At 32.6% G+C, this 19,844-nt stretch overlaps 1 protein-coding gene across 1 annotated transcript in view; it reads left to right on the top strand.

The window, feature by feature from the left end:
- pi4kaa (phosphatidylinositol 4-kinase, catalytic, alpha a) overlaps positions 1–19,844 on the top strand; it is a 45,149-nt gene that overhangs the window by 2,175 nt on the left and 23,130 nt on the right. Inside the window, 29 exon segments of the mRNA XM_048181282.1 lie at positions 2,360–2,453; positions 2,542–2,630; positions 3,905–3,977; positions 5,553–5,815; positions 5,972–6,038; positions 6,183–6,334; positions 6,439–6,504; positions 6,591–6,687; positions 8,059–8,250; positions 8,331–8,431; positions 8,535–8,664; positions 9,407–9,536; positions 9,845–9,940; positions 10,473–10,498; positions 10,501–10,655; positions 10,747–10,847; positions 12,793–12,961; positions 13,276–13,326; positions 14,127–14,235; positions 15,255–15,391; positions 16,662–16,795; positions 16,881–16,963; positions 17,629–17,699; positions 17,797–17,921; positions 18,123–18,204; positions 18,314–18,397; positions 19,281–19,370; positions 19,470–19,589; positions 19,694–19,786. Coding sequence (XP_048037239.1) covers positions 2,360–2,453; positions 2,542–2,630; positions 3,905–3,977; positions 5,553–5,815; positions 5,972–6,038; positions 6,183–6,334; positions 6,439–6,504; positions 6,591–6,687; positions 8,059–8,250; positions 8,331–8,431; positions 8,535–8,664; positions 9,407–9,536; positions 9,845–9,940; positions 10,473–10,498; positions 10,501–10,655; positions 10,747–10,847; positions 12,793–12,961; positions 13,276–13,326; positions 14,127–14,235; positions 15,255–15,391; positions 16,662–16,795; positions 16,881–16,963; positions 17,629–17,699; positions 17,797–17,921; positions 18,123–18,204; positions 18,314–18,397; positions 19,281–19,370; positions 19,470–19,589; positions 19,694–19,786 — 3,180 coding nt within the window.

The raw sequence follows: 19,844 nt of genomic DNA, 5'->3' as shown, positions 1-19,844 counted from the left end.
ACAGCACTTGCACGCTGTTGCCCTCGTGTTGATTTGATTGCTTCTGTTGTTCTCATTTGTAAGTTGCTTTGGAGAAAAGTGTCTGCTAAATGATTAAAGGTAAATGATTCAAATAAGGGAGAGTTGGACACATTTAACTTTCCTACTCTATTAAAAAACTACATACACCTTTCGTATTCCCAGGTCAGTTCTGACCCGGTGGAGCGTGAGCTTATAAAACAGTCATAATATTTTTCAGCTAAAACCATATTGTATCTGACCAAGAACTTCTCATTAATGAGTAAATGTGCCAAAATGTTTTGAATGTTACAAGGATTTACTGTGTTATTACTACATTTACCCTCTTTTTATTATCTAAAAAAGTTGAGAAATTCTTTGAAATTTTAAATTTAGAATTACAGCAAAACCACTGTGATGCAATATATATATATATATATATATATATATATATATATATATATATATATATACACACAGTACAGTCCAAAAGTTTGGAACCACTAAGATTTTTAATGTTTTTAAAAGAAGTTTCGTCTGCTCACCAAGGCTACATTTATTTAATTAAAAATACAGTAAAAACAGTAATATTGTGAAATATTATTACAATTTAAAATAACTGTTTTCTATTTGAATATATTTCACAAAGTAATTTATACCTGTGATGGCAAAGCTGAATTTTCAGCATCATTACTCCAGTCTTCAGTGTCACATGATCCTTCAGAAATCATTCTAATATGCTGATCTGCTGCTCAAGAAACATTTAATGTGTACAATTGTACAAAATATTTGTGTACAATATTTTTTTTCAGGATTATTTGATGAATAGAAAGTTCAAAAGAACAGTGTTTATCTGAAATCTAATCTTTTGTAACATTATAAATGTCTTTACTGCCACTTTTGATTGATTTAATGCATCCTTGCTGAATAAAAGTATTCATTTCTTTAATTTCTTTTCAAAAAAATAAAAATGAAAATTCTTACTGACCCCAAACTTTTGAACGGTAGTGTATAATGCTACAGAAGCTTTGTATTTCAGATAAATGCTGTTCTTTTGAACTTTCTATTCATCAAGGAATCCTGAAAAAAAAAGTACACAACTGTTTTCAACATTGAAAATAATCATAAATGTTTATTGAGCAGCAAATCAGCATATTAGAATGATTTCTGAAGGATCATGTGACACTGAAGACTGGAGTAATGATGCTGAAAATTCAGCTTTGCATCACAGGAATAAATTACTTTGTCAAATATATTTAAATAGTACACAGTTATTTTAAATTGTAATAATATTTCACAATATTACTGTTTTTTACTGTATTTTTAATTAAATAAATGTAGCCTTGGTGAGCAGACAAAACTTCTTTTAAAAACATTAAAAATCTTAGTGGTTCCAAACTTTTGGACTGTACTGTATATATATATTCGCAAGAAATTTTATTTGAATATATCATTATATGAAATTTATAAGAACACAAACTGATAATTACCAGTATTAACTCCAACGGAAAATGTCAAAAACAGTCCAAATTTATGAAACTTACATATTCTTTTTCCAACAAAACAACATCAAAACAACAAAAATATTACTCTGGGTTGTTTTTAGTCAAAATATATACATTTTACTTGCATAAACCTTCACTTTCAGATGAAAAAGATGATCAGCAGCCTGAATCTGCAATGTTTCATCAATAGGTGGCAGCAGAGTGAAATTTAATTTTCTGTATTTAACCAGGAAGGTCCCATTGAGATAAAATATCTCTTCTGCCAGGGAGTCCTGGTCAAGATGGGCAGCAAGAAACAAACATTCACATAAAAATACAAAGAAGTACATGAAAACTACACAATACAAAAACAAAACAAACAAACAAACATCAACAACAAAAAAACACACAAAACAGTGTGGACTTCTCCTCTTTCAAACTCTCTTTGCGTTTTAAAAATTAGACTGTTTGGTGTTTGAACTTTTGCTCTATACCCCTTTAGGCTGCAGTTTATTACATTTGTTATGTCAGTTACATCTTTAGTCTGTTTACAGTTTATGTTTGTGCATATTCAAATTTACCAATAAAAATCAGTCCGAAAAGTGTGTGCAATATGTGAAAGAGGCTAAAGGTATTCTACAGAATTAATTTTAGACTAATAAATGAAAAATAAATAAATAAATAAATAAAATTCAGCATTATTTCATATGTAAAGCCACAGATCACTGTCAAAACTGACCCAAACGTGAAAGGTGTAACAATTTAGTTTAAATGATTATATATCTTAAAAAAATAATTTTAAATCTGAAAAAAATGATTGTGTATTTTGATAGTAATCAAAGTGAATTAATTTATCGTATGTTCATTTACTCCTTCAGCACAAGGACGCTATTGTCCCGTATTTGTTGGTTTTGCTGAAAGGGTTGCCCAGGGTGCAATGGATCGAGGAGAGCTCAGAGAGGAAAGGACGAGGTATGATTCTGTCTTTTTTAAATCACATTTACTTATTTCATTCTCAGATATTCCTGATCTTACGTGTCTCTCATCCTTGTGTTTTCAGAAACGCTCCCTATTGCGGAGAATTTCTCCTTCAGTTTGGTGACGATGCTCTCAGATGTTGCCCAGATGGACGAGTCCATGCGAATCCAGGTGTGTTCATGAAGGTTTTGCTTGCTGTTGTTTACCTTGCTTATCTGAATAAACTGACTTCTCAATTTTCAAACAGGATCGATGTCACAAATGTGTATTTTCTTGTTTATGTTAGTGTTGCTTTAGACTAATTTGCTGCCCTATTGTATTTAAAAAGAGAAGCTTAATTTCTCACATATCAAACACAATTTTAATAGGTTGTATTACATCACTAACTGTTTTTATGTCAAATGAATTCTGCTCTGCATCTGCCCTAATGGAGGGATTGATTTAGTTTTCTCTTAAAGGTGCCATCAAACGTTTTTTTACAAGATGTAATATAAGTGTAAGGTGTCCCCTGAATGTGTCTGTGAAGTTTCAGCTCAAAATACCCCATAGATTTTTTTTAATTAATTTTTTTAACTGCCTATTTTGAGGCATCATTAACTATGCACCGATTCAGGGGCTGCTGGCCCTTTAAATCTCATGCTCCCTGCCCATCAAGCTCACGACTATAATACAGTGCATTTACAAAGTTCACACAGCTAATATAACCCTCAAATGGATTTTGATCTTTACAAGATGTTCGTCATGTATGCTGCATGCATGCTTCGGGTCATGTGAGTATAGTATTTATTTGGGTGTTTACATTTGATTCTGAATGAGTTTGACAGTGCTCCGTGGCTAAAGCTAACATTACACACTGTTGGAGAGATTTATAAAGAATGAAGTTGTGTTTATGAATCATACAGACTGCAAGTGTTTAAAAATGAAAATAGCGACGGCTCTTGTCTCCGTGAATACAGTAAGAAACGATGGTAACTTTAACCACATTTAACAGTACATTAGCAACATGCTAACGAAACATTTAGAAAGAAAATTTACAAATATCACTAAAAATATCATGATATCATGGATCATGTCAGTTATTATTGCTCCATCTGCCATTTTTCGCTATTGTTCTTGCTTGCTTACCTAGTCTGATGATTCAGCTGTGCACAGATCCAGACGTTAATACTGGCTGCCCTTGTCTAATGCCTTGAACATGGGCTGGCATATGCAAATATTGGGGGCGTACATATTAATGATCCCGACTGTTACGTAACAGTCAGTGTTATGTTGAGATTCGCCTGTTTTTCGGAAGTCTTTTAAACAAATGAGATTTATATAAGAATGAGGAAACAATGGAGTTTGAAACTCAGTGTATGTCTTTTCCATGTACTGAACTTTTGTTATTCAACTATGCCAAGGTAAATTCAATTTTTAATTCTAGGGCACCTTTAAATCTCTTTTAGATTTTAGAGGCTGTGATGAACCTCATGCAGGTGCTACAGGAAATGTGTCAGAACATCGAAGGCCAAGATAAAGGTCAGTGTTTCTTCCTGTCCTGAATACCATACCTTATTTTTAGGTATTTATGTGAAATTCATAACTTTCATAATGTGAGACAGAGCAATCAACTGGAAATAATGAAGGGTGGGATTTTATTTTATACATCTGGATTTGATTGGATCAAGAAACATGGGCTGTCATATCATTGCTTAATATTTTATAATCAACTAATTACACTAAATTCTTTCATGTAAGATTTTTAAATGTTTTTGAAAGGCTGGGGCTGTCAAAATTACTAATTAACACATGCGATCAATTTTTTTCACTTTAGCGCGTTAAAAAGATTTACGCAATTAACGCAGCATCTGTTTTTTTCCTGTCATCCTTTAGCTAGCGTTAAATTATATGATCACAGTCTTATTCATTTAAGTGCTTTTAAACCATTCAAGCGTGATAAGATGCAAAAATAACCTAAATCTGTACTAGCACGCTTAATGAGTTAAATAAATGACCGTATCGGATGTGTGTCAGATCCACGTCATGTACATCAGGTCTTAAAGTGACAGCAGCCTAATAAACCTGCTGCTGTCTGTCACTAATGTTAATCAAAGAACAAAAGACCAAGAGAAAATCACTCACTGCTCTTGACTGAATAACTTTTGTAGCTTTAATAAGGATTAATCTATAATTAATTTATTATTTATGCAGTGAAGACTGTGAAGTATTTGATAACTTTATTCGATTTCTGTATATTTCCTACCTGTTAGATCAAATGTTTAAAATATACTGTCTTTATGTTGTTTCTACATTAATTTGGAGATTAAATGTGAAATTATTACAATATAAAAATAGATTAAAAACTTTATTGTTAGGTGCGATCAATCGTGATTAATTACAGAAATATGTGCGATTAATTAGTACTTTTTTTTAATCGATTGACAGCATTAATTTTAAACTGTATTTTATTCCTGTGATCAAAGATGAATTTTCAGCATCATTACTCCAGTCTTTAGTGTCACATGATCCTTCAGAAATCATTCTAATATGATGATTTGATGCTCAAGAAACATTTCTTATTATTATTATTAATGTTGAAAACAGTTTTGCTGCTTCATATTTTAGGGGAAACTGTGATACATTTCGTTTTAAAATTTAAAAGAACACTAAAAAACATCATAAATGTTTTTACTGTCACTTTTTGATCAATTTAATGCATTCTTGCTGAATAAAATTATTAACTTCTTTAAAAAAAACTTTTTTCATGATTGTATATATATAATTAAAATATATAATAATTGTTTTTTTTTTCTTTAGAATAATCACAGTAAGACCAGATACATTTATTTAAAAATTAAAAAAATATTTAAAATTAAAAATTAAATAAAAAAAATTAAAATGCATTTAAAATAAAAAAAATTAAAAAAAACATGTATTTAAAATAAAAAAAAACATTATTTTCAATTAAAAATTAAAAAAAAACATGTATTTAAAAATTAAATTAATTTATTATTAACTAATAGGTTCAGTTTTCATTTTGTTGATTTTAAATAGCTTAAAGCTGTTTTTCAGTGTGAAATAATAATAATACTCTCTTTCGATTTCCCTACCCAGAATACCTGTGTAAATACACTGTGCCCTGTCTGCTCGGCGTGGTGCGAGCGTTTGGCCGCTACAGCAACACAGAGGAGCCGCTGCTGTCGAAACTCTTTCCACGGATCAGCCCTCAGCTCCTAGGCACAGGAGAGGGGACGGAGGTGACCCGACGACGATCCTTTAATGATTTCCGCTCCATCCTACCCAGCTCGTTCCTCACCGTCTGCCAGAGCGACTCTTTACGCCGTAAAACCAGCAGTGTTTCCAGCATCTCACAACAGGTACCGAATACACCATGCCAGTGCAATCAAATACTCTAGACTAGCACATACATACTTTGGGAAAATAAAAACTAGATTATATGATTTAGTCAATATGTGTAGCATTGGATTGAAATTGTGATTTTGTGTCTCTAATGATCTCTTTCTGTTTTATAGGCCAGTCCAGAGCGTGCCGGACTTCCTCCGAATTCCCCTTCTGACCCTTCTGCTCCTTATTTTGAAGGTAACTTTAAAAAGAGCAGCATTTTTACAGGTTTGCCTACTTAGTATTTATTAGTACAATAGATGTTTTTGGACAAGGTTTTGATGTCCAACAATGCTGTCGAGGTTTGATGTATCCTAACGTGGTCTTGTTTCTGCGCTCCAGCCGGCTCGTACCTGCCCGACGGCAGCGCTGTGGACCCAGACTACTATTTCTCCAATATAAGCTCTAGTTTCTCTGTCTCGCCGCTCTTCACGGGCAGCAACAGTAAAGAGTTTGATGTACCACTGGATTTACTGAGGCAGCTTCTGCAAATGGTAAATGTTCTGTAGTGTCTTCAGCTGCAGTTTATTATGTTATAACTATTATGTTTTTGTGTACTCTTTTGATGTTTTTGTTGTTGTTTTATCTTCTTGGATAGGTTGAGCAGTTTGTGTCAGAATCCTTTATGAAGACACTGGATCAGACTCTGTTTGCAGTTCTAGAGGTATCTGCTTTGATCCGGATATCACTGCTTCATGTTCTTTTCAAAAGACAATGTGTTGATTTCTGGACATTTGCTCTTTGTTACAGGTCAATACAGGAGCTAATCTCTTCTACAAGACGTTCAGTGATCCGCTGTATGTGGCTATTTTTAAAATGCTGAGGGACACTTTATACTACATGAAAGGTAAATGTAAATAAGTGAAGTCACCTCTATTTCTGTAGCGCTTTATACAATACAGATTGTTTCAAAGCAGCTTCACAGTGATAAAGAGGAGAATAATGATTCAAAAATATCAATAATAAAAGTAATGAAATAATGATTCAAACAGAATTTAATTCTGCTGTAAAATGACATTATTTAGCTGAAAAAGTATGTAAACATTATTTATAAAAAATGTAAGTTCTTTTATGCAGTTCTTATTTAAGTTCATTATATACATACATGTGAGATGAAAAAGAAAAGAAAATTCAGCTGATACCTGGAGATAAATAAAAAATAAAATCAAATAATTTGTTCTATTAATAATAATAAAACATTTTACTATTATTATTAATCTTTATTAATGATAATAATAATTATTATTGTTATATTATTATATGCATTATTATTAATTTTATTATAATAAAACAAATAAAAGTACAATTTATTACCATACAATCAATTAATATTTTTATCCTGTTATAATTATTAATTTTATTATTATTTTTAATCTCTTATATTTATAAATCACAAATAAATAAAATAAAATTACAATGTTACATTTTTTAAAAAAAAAAATCAAATTTTTGTGTTATTCTTTATTGTTAATAATCTATTATATTTAATATTATGAATTTCAAACAAATAAAGTAAAATAATTATTTAAATGAATAGTAGAAAGGGGTTAGAAATGTTTAGATAGCTGGCATAGAAGAAACGTTTAAGAAAAATAAAAAATAAAAAATAAATATATATATATATATATATATATATATATATATATATATATATATATATATATATATATATATATATTTATTTATTTATTTATTATTTATTTTTTTTGATTATTTCACAAAAATATTTAACATCTCTGTGGGCGTTTTCACACTTTTTTTGTTCTGAAACAGGGACTTAATTTCTTACAATGTTGCATTTTCTTCTTAGTTTGGTTTGCTTTCACATAGCAACATTTCAAAGCGTACCAAAATGTGTTTATGCAAATCACATGTCATGTGAGTAAAACTGTCCTCTCATTGGTTTCTTCTGCATCATCATCAGGATGATTGACAAGTTTGCTCCATGAGCTTATTGTGGCTTTATTTGAGTCCCAGAGTTTGTTTGCAACCAGGCCAAGTTCAGGCAGTCTCTGAGCGATTGTTTTGGTGCGGATCAAAGCATGGTTACCGTGTTCACAAATGCCTAAACGAACCGAACCAAGAGAGAAAACGCACCAGGTTCTGAAACAAAAGCTCAGGTGTGAAAGCACCCTAAGACTTGGGGCTTTCAACAACTCTAATAGTTCCAGTAACTCTTACTACTGTTTGCGGTTATGTGATTGTTGTATGTGTGCAGACCTGCAGGTGTCGTACGTGAAGGAGGTTCATGACTTTGTTCTGGAGCAGTTCAGCAGCAGTCAGTCGGAGCTGCAGAGGATCCTGCATGACGTGGAGTATCTGCACAGCGAGCTGAACCCGCTCAAACTGCGCTGCCAGGCCAACGCCGCCTGCGTGGACCTCATGGTTTGGGCCGTCACGGAGGAACAGGGTGAGACTGAAAAACAATTCTGGTATCACATGCTGCATGTATGTCATGCTGCTGTTCATTTATTGGCTTGTTTCTGCCAGGTGCGGAGAACCTTTGCACCAAACTGTCTGAGAAGCTACAGTCTAAGACATCTAGTAAAGTCATCATCGCTCACATGCCTCTGCTCATCTGCTGCTTACAGGTGCATCCTGAGTTTTGCCCCTCTCACAATGCACTAAAGAAATTATTTTGGGGTGAAATATGATATTTCATGTATAATTGTGCTACATGTGTTCATGAAACAGGGTCTCGGACGGTTGTGTGAGCGTTTCCCTGTGGTGGCGCACTCAGTCACCATGTCTCTAAGAGATTTCTTGGTTGTACCTTCACCTGTATTGGTGAAGCTCTACAAATATCACAGCCAGTACACCACAGGTGAGATCTTCCCCTTGATTTCATTCTCACGTTTCATTTTCATTTTGACGTCTATTAGAATAGTGTTTCATGCTTAAATGTTCAACAAACACATTATTTTTCACACATTTGACATTGTTGCAGCTCCAACTCGCAGTTTCGCACTTAATTTACCCACAAGTGTTCAAGGGCTTAGGGTGTTGCATTTAAACCCATTGCAAGGGTTCTGCCAGTACTGGGCACTTGTGTAACATAAGCAATGACGCACAGCCAAGTGAACGAGACAGAGGGAATGGCATTAAAAAGTGGACTTAAATGCATCCCTGGTTTCTATGAAGCCCCTCCTTCTGAAAAGCACAATGTGCTCTGATTGGGCGGCTGGAGCAGTGTGTTGTGATTGGTCAAGCTCTTCGAGCGTGTTTGGGAAATGTCCCGCCCCTTACCATATCAGTTTCAACACACTACTAACTAACTCAACCAGGCCCCGCCCCTTTATTCTGCATATGAATTATTTAAATGAGGAATATTGTGACATGTTCATTCCCGGAAGAAAACTCAAGACTACAATGGAGGCGTTTCAGGAAGTTCAGAAACAGTGACACTGAAATAGAGAATAACTCCTGGTGGAGGGTCTTTTTTGTGCTCAAATAGCAACATTACACACTAAAGAAAGATGAACGTAAAAAAGCGTAATAGATCCTCTTTAAGAAATGTAAACAGTTGGCTCAGTGCAAGTAGTCTAACTCCATTTCCCACTAAACAGGAACAGGTGAGATCAAGATCCATGTGACCAATGAGCATTCCCAGTCCACCTTCAGTTCTCACGCCAGTAAGAAGAGCCAGCCATCCATGTACGAGCAGCTCCGAGACATCTCCATCGACAATATATGCAGGTAAACTTCATCTATAACCTGTAATTTTATGAATTTAATTACGACATACAATTTTATGTGGTTCTGTAATGACATACTACTGTTCAAAAGTTTGGGGATAGTAAGAATTAAAAAAAAGAAATGATCAAAGATCAAATTGATCGAAAGTGACAGTAAACACACTTATAATCTTACAAAAGATTTCTATTTCAAATAAGTCTTGTTCTTTTGAACTTTCTAAGAATCTATTATGGTTCTACAGTATGATTTTGCAGTTTTTCATAACCACAGTTCTAAACACAAATACGTAACTATTTTTGTTGATCTAGGTGTTTAAAAGCAGGGTTGACCATGGACTCAGTCATCGTTGAGGCTTTCCTTGCCAGTCTTTCCAACCGTCTGTACATCTCGCAGGAAAATGACAAGTATGTTATTGAACTCTGACAGTAAATCTCATCCATCTTAATCCAACATTCTTTTTTATTGGTCATTAAATAGTTAAAAATCTTTCAAATTATTCTTTTTCTTTCTAAAAGTAGCCTAAAGTATCTAAAGTAGCCTTTAAATCCGGCAACAGAAGTACATAGTCTTTTTTGTAGGGAAAATGTAGGACGGGGCTTGATTTCGTCCATCAGGAATTGATTAGATGGTTGTGGTTTGCTATTGGTGGATCTCATGTGAGTGACAGGTTGCCCCGCCCTAACACCAGTAAACACGTCATCAGAGAAGAAATGTTGCTGCAAGAAGGAGGGGAAGTTATTTTGATTAAAGATTATGAAGCCACATGAATTAAAAAAATATTTTGATGTTCACGAATAAATCATTTATAATAAATACTGCAATATTCCATAAAAAATAAGAAATGACTATTTTGATTTCATGGTGACTTTAAGAAAATGAGTCTGTTATTTTTAAGTTAATGCTTAAAAGTGTGAAATGTTCGTCTCTCTTCTGCAGGGACGCCCACCTCATCCCAGATCACACCATCGAGCATTAGGACACATTGCCGTGGCTCTGAGAGACACTCCCCGTGTGATGGAGCCCATCCTACAGATCCTACAGCAGAAGTTCTGCCAGCCGCCGTCCCAGCTGGACGTCCTCATCATAGATCAGCTGGGCTGTATGGTCATCACAGGAAATGTACGGCCACAGCTCTGTCTTCTGTCATAGGGATTGTTTTGGTCAGTCTACTAGTGCTACATATCTCATTACATCTGTTTGTCTCCGACAGCAATACATTTATCAGGAAGTTTGGAACTTGTTCCAGCAGATAAGTGTGAAGGCCAGCTCGATGGTTTACTCCACCAAAGACTACAAGGATCATGGATACAGGTGATTATTTCCTGTGGATTCCTTCTGAATATTCTGAAATGTCACATCATAGTTTTCTCACCTATTTTCATCCATTTTTAATACAAAGTGAACAACTTGTGCCAAGTGTGAATGGAATAAACACCATGTCAGCAACAAACAAAACCAACAAACACTAAAAATTAATAAAGAAATAATAATAACAAATTCTGGCTCAATTAAAAATAAATAAATACATTAATTAAAATAAATAAATAATATACATATGAGTGTGTATGTAATTTATGTTTGTTAATTTATCATTACTCCAGTCTTCAGTGTCACATGATCCTTCAGAAATCATTCTAATATGCTGATTTGCTGATTAAGCTTTGTGTATTTGTGGAAACTATGATAAACTGCTATTCAAAATAATGGTATGAATAAGATTTAAAAAAAGAAAAAAGGACACATTAAATTAATCAAAAGACATTTATAATGTTCCAAAAGAATGAATATTTCAAGTTAATATTATCTTTTATTCATTAAAAAATATGCTGAAAACATGTAACTGTTTCCACAAAAATATGAAGCAACTGTTTTCAGCATTGATAATAATCAGAAATGTTTCTTGAGCAGCAAATCAGCATATTAGAATGATTTTTGAAGGATCATGTGACACTGAAGACTACAGTAATGATGCTGAAAATTCAGCTTTGATCACAGGAATAAATTACATTTTTTAATATATTCACATAGAAAACAGTTATTTAAATTTTAATAATATTTCACAATATTGCTGTTTTTACTGTATTTTTAAGCATAAGAGACATCTCTCAAAACATTAAAAAAATCTTAATCAAATAATGATTTCAAACTTTTGATACATAAAGATATAGATACAGTACAGTCCAAAAGTTTGGAACCACTAAGATTTTTAATGTTTTTAAAAGAAGTTTCGTCTGCTCACCAAGGCTACATTTATTTAATTAAAAATACAGTAAAAAACAGTAATATTGTGAAATATTATTACAATTTAAAATAACTGTTTTCTATTTGAATATATTTCACAAAGTAATTTATTCCTGTGATGGCAAAGCTGAATTTTCAGCATCATTAGTCCAGTCTTCAGTGTCACATGATCCTTCAGAAATCATTCTAATATGCTGATCTGCTGCTCAAGAAACATTTAATGTGTACAATTGTACAAAATATTTGTGTACAATATTTTTTTTTCAGGATTATTTGATGAATAGAAAGTTCAAAAGAACAGTGTTTATCTGAAATCTAATCTTTTGTAACATTATAAATGTCTTTACTGCCACTTTTGATTGATTTAATGCATCCTTGCTGAATAAAAGTATTAATTTCTTTAATTTCTTTTCAAAAAAATAAAAATAAAAATTCTTACTGACCCCAAACTTTTGAACGGTAGTGTAAAATGTTTCAAAAGCTTTGTATTTTAGATAAATGCTGTTCTTTTGAACTTTCTATTCATCAAGGAATGAAAAAAAGTACACAACTGTTTTCAACATTGATAATAATAACAAATATTTCTTGAGGAACTAATCATCATATTAGAATGATTTCTGAAGGATCATGTGACACTGAAGACTGGAGTAATGATGCTGAAAATTCAGCTTTGATCACAGGAATAAATTACTTTGTCAAATATATTTAAATAGTACACAGTTATTTTAAATTGTAACAATATTTCACAATATTACTGTTTTTTACTGTATTTTTAATTAAATAAATGTAGCCTTGGTGAGCAGACGAAACTTCTTTTAAAAACATTAAAAATCTTTGTGGTTCCAAACTTTTGGACTGTACTGTACATACACATGAAAATTTACTTACATTAAAAGTACTTACATTCATAGTAAGGATGACACTGGCACATCAAAGCACATAAATGCATTGCGACTGCGGTTTAATTTTTGTCAAGAGCATCTTTAACATGTCAGTTAACTCATTTTTGGTGCAGGCACTGTTCTCTGGCCGTGATCAACGCTCTGGCCAACATCGCGGCGAACCTGCAGACAGAGCAGATGGTCGACGAGCTGCTGGTGAATCTGCTGGAGTTGTTTGTGCAGCTGGGACTGGAGGGGAAACGAGCCAGTGAAAGAGCCAGTGAGAAGGGCCCGGCCCTCAAGGTATTGTATCTTCAGATTAAAGTCCTTATTTCTCTACCTCATTGTAGGACAAGCATGCTTGTGTAGCACGTGTTGCATTCTTTATATTGGAGTGTTATTGTAAATGTAAACACATTATGTATATATAGTGTGAATGTAGAAATGCAGTGTGGTCTGCTGAAAGTTGCAACAGAAATGATTGTTTTAATCCAGACCAGATCATTAGTGTTAATGCTGTAAAAGGATTTATCCTCTGTATTCACAGGTGACAGTGGAGCATTTGAGTAATGTAGTGTTTATGCTTTTAAATGTATCTTATGTTCATTTTTCCTCAGGCATCCAGCAGCGCTGGTAATTTAGGCGTTCTCATTCCTGTCATTGCTGTGGTAAGAATGGGATTTCTGCAAATGTGACACAATTGTATACAGCATGTAATAGCAGATTACAGTGCGCTACATATATTTAAAAAATTTAGTCACTCGTTATTGGTCAACACTGCCTTAATGTGACGGATGTTTTTTTTATTTTTTATTAATATACACAGCATGTAATAGCAGATTACTGTGGAAGCTTGTTTCCGCCATGAAATAAAAAATAAAGTAATTGCGACTTTTTATCTCACAATTCTGACCTTTTTTCTCACAATTGCAAGATATAAAGTCAAAATTGTGAGTTATAAAGTCAGAAAAATTCTGACTATAACATGCAATTCTGACTTTATAACTCACATTTGTGAGCTCAAATCTCGCAATTCTGAGAAAAAAAGTCATAATTGTGAGATAAGAAGTCAAAATTACCTTTTTTTTTTTATTGGCGGAAACAAGCTTCCATAGATTACAGTGCACTAGCTACTGTATATTATGAAATTTTAGTCACTCACTATTGGTCAACACTGCCTTGTCACAGATTTGTTCTGTTAATTTCCAGTTTATGATTTAGAATTGAATATTTAGTTGTTATTATACATGTTTGTATATGTTTATATATTAAACTTAAAGTGGAATAGATTATAAAATTGAGGTTTGCACAAGTCCTTACTTGGGTAAATCAGACTGTTTTTGTTGCAAAATGTGATCAAATTAACACACTGTATTTTACTTTGGTTTCCCACAGTCTGCACATTTAATTATTATTTTAAGTCTTGATTGTGTCACATTGTTCATCATTTAATTGTTTTATCTTATAGCTGACCAAACGTTTGCCGCCCATAAAAGAGGCCAAACCGAGACTGCAAAAGCTGTTCAGAGATTTCTGGCTGTATTCTGTTGTGATGGGCTTCGCTGTGGAGGGCTCAGGTCAGATATTTGTCATTTATAAATCACTTTTATAAGTCAACATATATTTTGGTTTTACATTTGTAGCTGTTTATTTTCTTTTTTTTATTTGTTGAAGATTAAACAATGTACTATTGCTTGTGATTATTACCAGGTAAAATAACTGAAGGCCCCGATATACTCATGAGAAAGATCTTTTTTGTTCTTCAGTAAGGGGTAAAAAGACGTTAGAAATACCATTGCAGCGATATACCGTTAGTGAACATCCTGACTCCGCCCATGCTGCTGCAAGCGGTGTTTAGATGAATGTAAATATTTGTTGCGTGCTTTCCATTCAATTGCAAAATTAACAAAAATGACATTGGTGAGAAAATGGCAGTTAAGAAACTATCTGATCACATGATGTCGTTGTGTTTGCACCAGCTCTGCAATGCGGCACTCTTTATACAATAGATTGTTTAAAAGCAAGCAGCTTTGCAGTACTAAACATGAAAAAATGGTGTCAGTGTCTCTTTCAATTAGAGTTACAACTTCAATTTCTACTATAAAGCAGTTCTCCAGTGTGTTCAAGGTTTTAAGGTGCTTTAACGCCATAATGTTATTAATTATGAGATTTTTAACTTGTAAAAAGCACATAATTACTCATAATAGCTCATAATTTGTTAGCTGGGAATTTTCTGATAGTTCCTACTTGTACCATGTGACTGCTTGTACCACCTGACAGCTGCAGATTAATTTAGGCATTGAAATTACGCACTCGAAATTACGTTATTTACGATCATGGTGTGAACGCAGCATTACAGCATTTTACATCATTGCCACAGACCAATGATAGTTTAAAGGTGTCGAACTCCAAACAAACTTTGATTTGACCAGATTTTGTTCAAAATTACATCACACCAGTTTATCCTTTGATTTTTCTTGAAGTATATCTGAGTCTTGTAATAATACTGTTAATAATACCCCAATATTAGTTGATTTACATATGTCAATCTGAATATTGATGATATCTTCAGCTGATTTTGAGAAATCTTCTTCAGGTTTGTGGCCGGAGGAGTGGTATGAGGGAGTGTGTGAGATCGCAACCAAATCCCCCCTGCTGACATTCCCAAGCGGAGAACCGCTGCGCTCAGAGCTGCAGTATAACTCTGCCCTGAAGAACGATACGGTCACTCCGGTACTGCTTTTGTTTCTTGTTATAAAAGACAGATTGTTCTCTGCTTCCAGTATTGTTAAATCAGATAATTTTGGTCAATCCCGACATGATAACCAGGGTTATTATCGTTAACTAAAAGTAAAAGCATTTTCGATCCACTTTATATTAAGTGTCTTTGACTACTGTATTACTAAAAATGTAATTAATAATTTGATATAGTGCGTTTATTGTGTACATGCATGTTTTTACAATGTGGGTCAATCCATGTCAACTTTTTTGTTCATATTTTTCTTTAAAAAGACAAAGATGAATAGTGATGAAAGCCAAAATATAAAATATCACAGATGTATATTTACTTGCCATTTCTTTGTTATAATTTGTGAAATTTAAAGTGAAAGTTGTTTGAAAATAAATCCTATACCATTTTTTTCAGTTTAGAGTCGAGCTGCCCTTTTAAAAACACTGCAACATTTTTTTAAACAGTATTTTTGTGTAGTTTTGCTGTAAAAACATCATATATTATTGCTTGAGGAGCAAATTGCATAAGATATTAAGACTTGTTTTTATTAATTTTTATTAATATTAAAGTTATTATATCAATGTTTCACTTACCAAATGTGTTTTTCTTGTTTTAAGCATAATCCTCATGACGTTTAGTCAGATTTCTGCATAAAATAAGCCAAAAATATTTGCAAGTGGGGTACACTGAGTATTACTGAGTAATCCACTATTTTGAAGAGGGGGGTCAAAATTATCATTTACACCTGAGATTTGGAGCTAATTTACAGGGCTATAAAAATGACTTTAGAAAGATGGCAGCATTATTATTTTATTTTTACTCAGAGATTGGTAGGTCTATTAGTAAAATCTGTTGAGCAGTCTTTGTTGAGCATCAAAAGTTAAACATCTGTGACATTTAATGTTTTGGCTTTCATCACTATGTTTGTCTTTCTACAGAAAATATATCAACAAAATCAAAAGTTTGAGCCGGGGAATTTTCCGAAATTTGGTTGAAAGACACCTAATATAAACCATGACCACATTTTCATTAATTGAAATAAAATAAATATGAACTGAAATAAAATAAAATATAAGAAGACAGCTATTTGCCAAGACAACATTCCTCATTTTCATTTAGTTTAAGTAAAAAAACTAAAATTAAATAAACTAAAAGTAAAAGCTAAAAACTATATAGACGTATTTAAACAAAAACTATAATAGTATATCAGTGATACTAAAATAACACTGAATTTTGCATCTTTATTCACCTTGTAAAACTTTGTGTTTCTAGGCCGAGCTGAATGATTTGAGGGGCACCATCATTAACCTGCTGGATCCTCCTCCTGAGGTCGCTGCGCTCATCAATAAACTGGACTTTGCCATGTCCACCTACCTGCTGTCCGTCTACCGACTGGAATACATGAGGTACGAGGGAGCAGAGGACTGTTTTAGACTTGTGTCTCATGATTTGTTTGTCTGAACAGTCACATGACCTCTTGTAACTTCTCAGGGTGTTACGCTCGCTGGATTCTGACCGTTTCCAAGTGATGTTTCGTTATTTTGAAGACAGAGCTATCCAGAAGGATAAATCAGGTGGGCTAGGCCATTCATCTGTTAATAGATGATTTAAGGAATATTTTGTAACCTCTTTTAAGATGCTACAGTCAACCATAGTTATAGTTTTTGTATGCACTGGTCAAATTTTGAGTTTTTGGGCTATTTACATGCTATTAATATTTTTGCTATTTTGATATTTTTATACAATCATATGTCACCAAATTCACTAAATATTTAGGTTTTGGCTGTCTGAACTTACTGGAATAATTTTTTTTTTTACTGAAGTAAAAGAAACATTAAATATAACATAAAAATAAGCATATTTTACATAAAAAATATGGTACTTTTAGAGTTAAATAAATGTAAAAATCACAAAAAAAATTTTTTATCGAAGTTAGTGACATGACATTTATTTAAAACAATTTTTGGGATCACACCTGAGACCTTCGTACCCAAATTTGTCCATGAAAAAGGACCAATTAAGGGCTGTTAAACGAAGGGTTAAACATAGCATTTCAGAAAACTTGTAATACAAAATTGAATGTCTTAATGTACTGTGATTTATCAGCTGGAGAAGAATGGTGATATCTTTTAGTTACAGTTTGCCCTATTCACCTGTGGCATCTTGCCTAAAGATTCAAGTTTAAAAAATGTTTTTATTTGACAGCTGATGTGATTATGTTTCCATTTTGTCCTCTCAGGAATGATGCAGTGTGTCATCGCAGTGGGTGACAAGGTCTTTGATGTCTTTCTTCAGATGATGGCTGACAAGGTAAATGAAAACGTGAACATCTCTTCCTAACTAGACTCAGATTGAGGACATGAACCACTTGTTGTTGTCCTCTAATATTAGATATCTTTCATCCTAGGAAAAGACCAAAGCCCATGAGGAGGAGTTAGAAAGTCATGCTCAGTTCCTGTTGGTCAACTTCAACCACATTCACAAGAGAATCCGAAGAGTGGCTGACAAATATCTGTCAGGACTCGCTGAGACGTGGGTGCTTCTCTATTACAATCACAGAAAATAATTCCAGACTATACTAAACACTATTCTGTTGAGATGTTGTTTCTGTAGAAATGATTAAGAATCATTATTAAGTGTTTTTATGTGGATTGGTTGATTATCAGTCATCTCACAAACAGTAGGTGGATTTCTTCTTCTTGAACGTTCAAAGTAACCGTGTTTTTCTTCTAGTTTTCCACACTTGTTGTGGAGCGGTCGTGTCCTGAGGACCATGCTGGATATATTACAGACCCTGTCTCTTTCACTCAGCGCTGTATGTGCTATTTCCTTTGCTCAGATCAAGTTAATGTGTTTACTCATATGGAGATTTGTTACAGGAGATGTTTATGATACTTTATTGATTTTCTTCAACTGTTTTTCAGGACATCCACAAAGACCAGCCGTATTATGACATACCGGACACCCCGTATCGCATCACAGTGCCGGATACATATGAGGCCAGAGAGGTACATTTACTTGAGTTATTTATTTATTTTACACTTATTAAAACCACAGGAATATGAACTTGTAACAATATTTATTATATTGTATATAATATATTTATAAATATTAATATTATATTATATTTATTTATTATTTATACATTTATATTAAATAAAAATATACTTATTAAAAATATATTTTTATTTTTATAAATGTTTTTTTAATTTAACATTATATATTTTTATTTCATTTATTACTTTTTCTTTCACACATATATATATATATATATATATATATATATATATATATATATATATATATATATATATACATACATGCATACATGCATATATCAAAGCGTGTATATTTTATTTATACATTTTATTAAATAAAAATATAATTATTAAAAATAAAAAATTTTTTATAATATATTTATATTTTATAAATATATTTTAATTTAACATTGTATATTTTTATTTCATTGCTACTATATTATATATTATATAATTATTGTTACTTAATTTTTACTTTTTCTTTCACACACACACATGCATGCATATATCAAAGCGTGTATATTATATTTATTTATTTATTTATACATTTTTTAAATAAAAATATAATTATTAAAAATAAATATTTTTATATTGTTTATAAATATATTTTAATTTAACATTAGATATTATTAATATAATATATTTTTATATTATATAATTAGTATTACTAATTTTTACTTTTAATTTCAAAAAAAAAAAAAAAAAAAAAAAAAAAAAAATAAATATATATATATATATATATATATATATATATATATATACATTCTACTTAATTTTTACTTAAATTATTGGGAAAAGCATGCTATTGCATATTTGTTAGTGATACATTTCGGATGTCATATGTCACATGTAGAGCATAGTGAAAGACTTCGCTGCCCGCTGTGGAGAAATCCTTAAAGAGGCCATGAAATGGGCACCATCGGTCACCAAATCTCACCTACAGGTTTGGCTTCCCATTAAAAAAACAACAACAGAGAATTAACTTCAACAGTATCATCTTCTGCAATGATTTTTTTTAACATCATCAATGTATCATCCATAGGAATACCTGAATAAACATCAGAACTGGGTGTCGGGTCTGTCTCAGCACACGGGTCTGGCTATGGCCACTGAGAGCATCCTGCACTTTGCCGGATACAATCGCCAGAGCACCAGTCTGGGTGTAAGATGAACAACTTGTGTTGTGCTTTAGTTCATGCTGAAGGGATATTAACTAGTTCATCTGTGATTTTCATAAATAGTAAAGTATGTTCTCTCTCATTTCAGACCACTCAGCTCACAGAGAGACCAACATGTGTGAAGAAAGACTACTCCAACTTCATGGCCTCACTCAACCTTAGAAACCGCTATGCTGGAGAGGTAGTGCTAAATAATAAAGCAGAGGCTGTTGAGTATTTTATGAAAGAAGCATAAGAGA

The sequence above is a fragment of the Megalobrama amblycephala genome, linkage group LG2 (assembly GCF_018812025.1).
Source record: "Megalobrama amblycephala isolate DHTTF-2021 linkage group LG2, ASM1881202v1, whole genome shotgun sequence".
Classification (NCBI taxonomy): domain Eukaryota; kingdom Metazoa; phylum Chordata; class Actinopteri; order Cypriniformes; family Xenocyprididae; genus Megalobrama; species Megalobrama amblycephala.
Note: the sequence above shows the minus strand (reverse complement) of the source record. Positions and strands in the feature narration are given on the sequence as shown.